The 8,493-nt window shown below is 32.9% G+C and overlaps 1 protein-coding gene across 1 annotated transcript; it reads right to left on the bottom strand.

The window, feature by feature from the left end:
* Nucleotides 1-806: 806 nt before the first annotated feature.
* On the bottom strand, nt 807-2,999 carry LOC139857804 (small ribosomal subunit protein uS11x). The gene is made up of 6 exons (XM_071846641.1): nt 2,875-2,999; nt 2,374-2,493; nt 2,240-2,285; nt 1,774-1,859; nt 1,539-1,668; nt 807-1,070 (listed from the first exon to the last, which is right to left on the bottom strand). The coding sequence occupies exons 1-6, from the start codon at nt 2,875-2,877 to the stop codon at nt 1,003-1,005; spliced, it is 453 nt and encodes a 150-aa protein (XP_071702742.1). The 5' UTR covers nt 2,878-2,999; the 3' UTR covers nt 807-1,002.
* Nucleotides 3,000-8,493: the final 5,494 nt, after the last annotated feature.

Genomic DNA, 8,493 nt, shown 5'->3' on the forward strand with positions numbered 1-8,493 from the left:
ACAACATAAATATCAATAGGAGCATTTGATATTGCATGTTGTAGAAAATCACGAAAGTCTTCATAATCATTAGTAATATCAAAAGCAAGATTATCGACAACATATCTCATTGAAATAGGAGCATTAGGTGGCAAATTAATTTTTCTAAAAACATTTTTTAACAATATTCTTCGAGTAATTGGTTTTTGTGGAGCAACTGGGAGTTTTAATAGAGTTCTAAAACAATATAGAGGCAAATACATAGGTAAGTTATTAATAAATTGAAAAGAACCACCACAACATATATGAATAACATAGGTTTCATTATCACTACAACTCATGATATTTATGAAACAAGCGAAAAAAAGGTGGAAAGTTAGCTTAATGATGCTAGAAATGATATGATTTATGTGGAAATGTAATGAAATGAACTGATAATCTGTTGTTCCAGGTTAAATAATTATATAGAAATGAAATGTTATCTGTAAAAGTACAACAATCTAGCAAAATCTTATCCAAGAAATCAATGAAATCTTATCGGGATAAGACGCAAGGCGCAAGACGGAAGGACGGAAGGCGCAATACGCAAGGTCGCAAGGACTTTTTTTGCGTTTAGGCATAAATTAAATGGATACGGATATGAATATGGATATGTATGAACAAAAATTAAATGGATACGGATATGAATATGGATGAACAAAAGGTAAATAGATATGGATATAGCTACGGATACCGCACCACCCGATCCATATCCGATCCATTGCCATCCCTACTCAGTACTTCATCAGTTTAAGCTATAACATATCATAACTTGAAACATATCCATAATACGGCAAATCATTTTGAACATATCGTTCACAATATCCCCAAAATATAAGTGAAGTGATGGTCAAAAATGTCACACTTTATATGATGATGCTGTAAAATGTGTAACTGGGTGCCAAACTATAGAAGGAAAAATGACAAACATTCAAGATAAAACCATAACCGACCGGCAACTAACTGCAACTCGCTAAACTGAAATCACAATCTTCTTCCTCTTCTACCTCCCTTTCTACGAGTGCTATCCGTTGGAATTGGAGTCACATCCTCTACAAAAAAAAAAATAAAAAAAAAAAATAAACCTTTAGACAAACAAAATATTTACCACCATAACATAAGACCAAAGCAACTGAAGTCTATAGCTTTATTACTTGATCACGTGGGTTTTAAATTTTGTAAATAAAAATCAACAGTTGCAAATTGCAAAAAAGGACTTTATAAATTAAGCGGGTTAATTTTAGAGTAAATGTAAAGTCCAGTTGTTATTTTTACTTTAACACTTCTCCATCATTTGGTGTAAAATTGATCAGCTGAAAACTACAAAGTTGTAAGCATTTTTACAATGATGATGGTTTGAAAAATCGCCGACTCTTTGGGGATTTTTTGCTTTTTTATTTAATTTTAATGTAAACCAAAAAAAGAGTGTCATTTTACTCAAACATCTGAAAAAGTAAAATGTTATAGAAAGAAACATAATATCTTTAGTATGAAAAAGAGTATTTGGAACCAATTTGTACCTATGCGACCAATTTTCATGCCAGAACGAGCAAGAGCTCTAAGAGCTGACTGTGCACCGGGTCCAGGGGTCTTGGTCTTATTACCACCAGTAGCCCGCAACTTTATATGAAGAGCGTTGATGCCAAGTTCCTGTCAACCATACAAAATTTTCTCAACAAAACAAGAAACCCATAAGGTGACAGTATTTATCTCTAAAAATAAAGACCTTGTGTGTAAAAATTAAGACCATCAAACCTTGCATCGTTGGGAGACATCCTGTGCAGCAAGCATAGCAGCATAAGGAGAAGATTCGTCCCGGTCAGCCTTCACCTTCATCCCACCTAGCGTCAATTTTAAACATAGTATAAATTTGTAAGAAAACTACCATATAGATAAAAAAACGACGAAAAACACATCCCGTTTTGACAATTTCCTAAAAAAAATCCAAACAAAAACAAGTGACGTAATAATCTTCTGATATATATTATGCATTACTAAAACCTTAAGCCATTACATCAATAGTTTGCTACTAAAGTAGTATTTTACGCGGAGCAGAAAACTTCAACGTCGAAGTACGTAAGACTGCAAGTCAACATAAGATGTAAGTGTAGTCGTTACTAGAATTTTCACCAACACTAGTTGATTGACACTTGACGGTCGTTAAGTATCAGAAAACCTAACGGATTAACTTTTATATGAAAGCTACTAAATTATGATATACCTGTGATTCGGACCATCGTTTCTCGCCCAGAGATATCAGTAACGTGCTACGGCATACACGAAACGAGTAAACATAAGCAAATCACTATAAACATAATCATCGAGATCAAAAAGTAAAAGCAAATATAAATTTACAATGAATGTATCATTGAAGGAGGCAAAAATGTGTGCAACTCCAAAAACAAGCTCTCCCTCACGAGTAGCTGGTCCAAGTGTCACATTTTCTTCCTTTGGCTCCCTAACCTTTCTCTTCGACTATCATTAAAATTAAAATTTAACAATTAAATAATCCACAATTATATTTTATTCATCCACTAGTAATCTACCTAGCAGCATTTTACATTACTGACATTAAAACAAGTTCATATAATTAGACCTAGAATTAATAAAAACCTTATACAGATGCATTTCTACGGAAACCTCATATCAACTATCAAATTGATTAATTCAACAGTAGAACTATTATATAATATATAATTTATTCGTGTACATATGTAAATATATAGCAATCGCTTATTTTAAAATTGAACTAATAACAAGAGTAATTAATTTCATTAATAAAAAAATTAAGACAATTCAAAAGTGCACTATAAAGATGTTAAATTCTGAAAGCATTACGATATAGAGATACATTACCATGTCGCGGAGTTCTTCTACAGATTAAAATTGGTCAGCAATGGCGTTCGTTGCAGCAGATAGGTGAATGATAAATGAATTTGCAGGATTAGGGTTTCAGCATGTTACTTTTCTACCACGATATGGGTTGCTTGAATTGGTTTTGGGCCCCGTTTTTAGCAAGCCCAAACTTTCACTATCCACCTGAGAGTACTACTTATAAGTTGTTTTTTTTTCCTTTAAATTAAAAAAATAATAATAAAAAAATAATAATTGTCATTTGAATTTGGATTAATTTAATTTTGTTAAAAAAAAATACTTAGAAGTTGTTTAATTTTATTTTGTATTAATCGTTATATGGATATGGATTTGGATTTGGAAATGAGTCTTTGTTTGAGAAAAACATTATTTTTCTATACCTTATTTGAAATGACATTTTTTCTGATTGAGTGACAAATTAAATGATAAATAAATAATAATTTAACAGCATAATATACAAACAAATCAAGTCAAAAGTAAATAGGCCCTTTGACCACTTTGTATCCTTAGCCTCTTTCACTTAAAAGATGTGATATATAATAGTTATAATATTAAGAATACGTAGTTCTATAGCGAATTTCAAGTGCCTATAAATTAGTTTCAAGAAAGTGGTCGATCACATAAGGAATTCCCTTGTTTCGTCACAGCACACCCATCCAACAAGCACCCCCAGTTCAGGTTCTTTTCGACGTTGCACATAAACCATTACTTTACGTAACTAGTTTATTTTTCTAGAGTTTATTTTTCATAAGTATAAATCTTGTAACCTAAATAATTCTTTTAAGCTTATAAAAAAAATTAAATTAAAACTCTCATAAGCTTTCATAAGCTCTCAAAAGTTTGTACGTCAAAAGCACCCTTATGTATTGTTATATAGTTGAGAAACAAAATCCTTATAATCTACATTTAATCATGCGCATATCCGCATCCGCAAATTTCACGCATGCAAATGCGCTATTACGCATAAACCCTGAAATTCAATGCATTATCATTTACTAAATCTATCTTCGTGCGTGTGTAGTTTGCGGCATACGGGTGGTACACGCGTCATTCCTAAATCGGTTATTAATTCCTTGTAAACCAAGTATAATATCTTTTTAATAATCATATTCAATATCCGAGAAGGTTTTTTATGGAAGGGATTAACATTATCTCGAAACGTTCTAGAATTAGGGTTTGCCTATAAATACAAACTCTACACCCGCATAATACACAACACGATTACGTTGTCCATACTCTGTCGATTCGTTCACATTTGAGTTACGTAATTATTCAACATCTTCATTCGTTCATCTTCAAGGTTAACAGGTCAGTCATCAACGACGATGACCTACAGCCTTTTTGGGGCCATCGATCGACAAACATCATCGATGGTGGACTTAACCATTTAGCCACCCCATAGATATCATCATATTGATCTGGGTTATCCACGGGTAGCTGGACCGGAGAGCTAAATACTAAGATCCTTAAATCCCACATTAATCGTATATCATGAATGATATTCCATACGGAAAATTCATGTATGATCAAGTGATGCTTTATAATACCCCGCCAAAATTTATCTGACGGCGTATTAATCAAAGGTCCCACAATGGTTATGCCTTCTATATGAGACATTTCAAAACCATTCGCATCTAATTTTATTAAAACATTTGACTTTAAAACACTAGTCAACAACGTAAAGAAATGCCATTGTGATCGTAACCACAAGCCAACAATATTTAGTAAATATAAAAAGTATAAATGCTTAATGTATGTGACAGTATCTTATTAAAACATGCTGACTCCATAGCAAGACCATGCACCAAGTAGAACCAGCGGAAGCATTACCACTAGGACCTGAGAACAAACACGCAAAAACAGGTAAACAATAATGTTGGTGAATCTACAGGTTTAAGTAATCATGAAACAGTATCTGAAAAACAGTAATTCAGAAAAAGTATTGTTTGTTTTAGAAAACGAGATTCTCTGCGTACAACCCAAGTGTTGTAAAAAGTATATATAATCTAATGAGCACTTGAATACTAACTTAACACCACGAATAGCATAACGCTACGCAATTTTCTTTTACCCTATGCCGTGTACACTTGTCTGAGTGCATAATAGTAACGAAGAACATGCCCCAATTTATGTAGGGTGAGGCTTGTCTAACCTAACGGATCCGTCCATCTTGTTCGCGCTTACCAAAAGGTAATTAAAGTATTCAAGCTAAGGTATTTCTGGACATAACTCATATGTATACTAAGTACTCGTGTCAAAAGTAAAAGTATTTGTAAACAGCGTGGATTCTCATCCAAAAGTAAGTAATTGCGTGCACGATAAATAGTAGTCAAAAGTAGTATGAAGACCGGACGATTACAATTGTATAACGCATCCTAATCATTTAGATTGTTCAAGTAAGTTTATAATATCACACTATGTTATCCCATAGTATACATGCTGTCTTATAGCTCAGACCGACTCGGTAAAGTTGTAAATAGTCAACACATAGTCAACACAGTTCATGCAAGTCAACAAAAGTCAAACTTGGTCAAAGTAGTCAACCAAAGTCAAACACCTAAGAAATTTATGTAATCTTGGTCAATGAGTCAACCTTAGGTCAACTAACAAGTTTTAGATCATAGTTTGTCATGTACGCGTTTACTAGTTATCGTATTTTTCCTTCGGTTTCATGTAAGTCATGTAATCAACAAGCATAAATCACAACACATAAATCATGACAATGTGGTTCACTAAAAATCAAAATAAAATGTTATAAGGTTTCTAAAAAGTCTAGCCATGTGTTCAAATGATTTATATAACTCACGTTACATACGATTTTCACCAAGTCAGTTTCTACACACGCAACAGTTTTATTTCATTTATCATTTATTCTAGAAAAATGAAATTGACACATGTCTAGTGGGATATGATCAATAACATCCCAAAGTTTAAGTGGTAAAAAGATCTAAGATTTTTGTTTAGCCAATTGGTACAGTTTTGCAAAGGAAGCCAGACGTTCTGATTTGGACAGAATCCAGACACATCATTTTAGGACACATGTAGCACACAAAGTATCATGTTTCACATGTTGACATACAAATGTTGAATATTCCTGGGCATATAAGTTCTATGTTATAGAACCTAATGAGTTTGTCTCAATCAATTATGTGATTGATTCAAGGGATGCAATCTCTGATGAAAATCGATTTTCATTTATACCTACACCAAGTGACATGATTCCAAGTAACAATGGAATCAATGAGAATTGTAATGATGAAGTCTCTGAAAATGCTATTGATCAGTTACTTGAGCTTCGAAAAAACAAAAGAGTAAGGAAACCTAAATCATTTGGACCGGATTTTCAATTATACTTAGTTGAAGGTTCCGGGGATGATGTTTCTACCCAATAATCATATTTTTTCAATGTTGAGGATGATACTAAAACGTACGATGAAGCAATGAGGTCTCAAGATGTTACATTTTGGAAAGAAGCAATTACTGATGAGATGGATTCCATCATGGACAATAACACTTGGGTGTTAGTTGATCTACCTCCTGCTTGCAAACCTTTAGGTTGAAAGTGGATCTTCAAAAGAAGATGAAAGTAGATGGAACTATTAAAAATTTGAAGGCAGTCTTAGTCATTCAAGGTTTTAGACAAAAGTCTGTAATAGACTATTTTGATACTTATGCTCCAATGGCTCGTATCACTACCATTAGACTGATGATTGCATTATCTCTAATTCACAATCTGGTTATTCATCAGATGGATGTGAAAACAGCATTCTTGAATGGTGATTTGGATGAAGAGGTTATATGAACCAACCTCATGATTTGGTCATGCAAGGTAATGAAATCAAGGTGTGCAAACTTGTGAAATCCTTATATGGTTTGAAACAAGCACCTAAGCAGTGGCATCAGAAGTTCGACAACATGGTTTTAAATTAAATCAGGCTGATAAATGTGTATATATCAAATTTGATAATTATCCTGGTAAAGGAATTATAATTTTTCTATATATTTTTGACATGCTAATCTTTGAGATTGACCAATTTCAGGTTGATTTAACAAAAGAGTTTTTATCATCAAATCTCTCTATAAAAGATATGAGGGAGGCTGACGTTATCCTTGGTATTAGGATCAAACATGAGAGTAATGAAATTTTAATCTCTCAATCTCATTATATTTAGAAGGTGTTGAGAAAGTTCAATTTCTTTGATCGTAGTTCAGTGAGTATACATGTGGATCCAAGTAAGAAGCTTATGCCTAACCTAGGTGAAATTGTATCACAACTTGAGTATTTTCAGTTGATTGGTTTGTAGCGACCCGACTTTTTCGACTTATATTTGTGCTTTATATTTTCACGAAACTGCGTATTTGTGCGTACTGTGTTAGATTATATTCTGGGATCTTATTTCATGTTGATTACTTTCGTTTATATTTTAGAACGTGTTATTAAGTAGGTAGTTATTTAACTTAATCCTCGAATGCTTTTATGACCGTTAGTGTCACTTGACGTTTAGAACGAGCTATGTATTTTGGTACACGTTTAACTTTTGTCATAATTGGAATATTATGACTACGTAATACTAATTGTTATTTTCTAATGACAATTAATTGGCTTATTGGTTGCTTAATTACGCTTAGTAATTTACTTATGCTCAATAGTTAGTCTTGTTGGACTTTCTACCTTATTGGACTTAAGCCCACCCTACTCTAGCTTTTGGACTCTTAAGTTAGCCCAAATTAAATGGATTAATGACCCATTAAGATGTAGGACAAAAATCCATTAAGATGAGCCAACATACTAGCATTTTTGTTAACCATTACTACAAATGTTGCATGGGATCCCAACAATAAGCACCACCTTTAGACCACCACTAAGCAAAAAGCAAAAGTTGTCCCCTTTTTGTCCCCCCCATGTACCCACGGCCTAAACCACCCCACCACCACTATATATATCAAGCCTCATCCACCCATTTCACACTTGATCTCATTCACATTTTACACACACTTGCTCTCTAATTTTCTCTCTAGTCTTTCTCACACTACAAATTGTAAGTTTTAAATTTTCTTCTTCTTCTTTTCTTCTTCTACACGACATCATCATCATCATCATAAGATCAAGCTTTTTATCTTTTTGATCTTGTTATATCTTGAAGATTCAAACTTTGATTTGAATCCTTCAAGAACATGGAAGATTCAAGCTTTCTAGCTTTAAATCTTCATTACTTTGTTGGATCTAAGTTTTCTAGCTTATGATCTCTTATTTTGTTAAAAAGATCAAAACTTGTGTTTATGATCTTCATGAAACTTGAAGATCTAGCCTTTTGCTTTAAAGATCTTCAAGAACATAAAAGATTCAAGCTTTCTAGCTTTGAATCTTTATTACTTTGATGGATCTAAGCTTTATAACTTAAGATCACTTTGTTTTTGCAAAAAGATCAAAACTTGTGTTTATGATCTTCATGAAACTTGAAGATCTAGCATCTTGCTTTAAAGATCTTCAAGAACATAAAAGGATACAAGCTTTATAGCTTTGAAATCTCATAATTATTTGTTAAAGGATCCAAGCTCTCTAGCTTAGGGTTTCATTACTTGATTGATCAAATTTATGTC

This window comes from Rutidosis leptorrhynchoides, chromosome 7, assembly GCF_046630445.1.
Source record: "Rutidosis leptorrhynchoides isolate AG116_Rl617_1_P2 chromosome 7, CSIRO_AGI_Rlap_v1, whole genome shotgun sequence".
NCBI classification, from domain to species: Eukaryota; Viridiplantae; Streptophyta; class Magnoliopsida; order Asterales; family Asteraceae; genus Rutidosis; species Rutidosis leptorrhynchoides.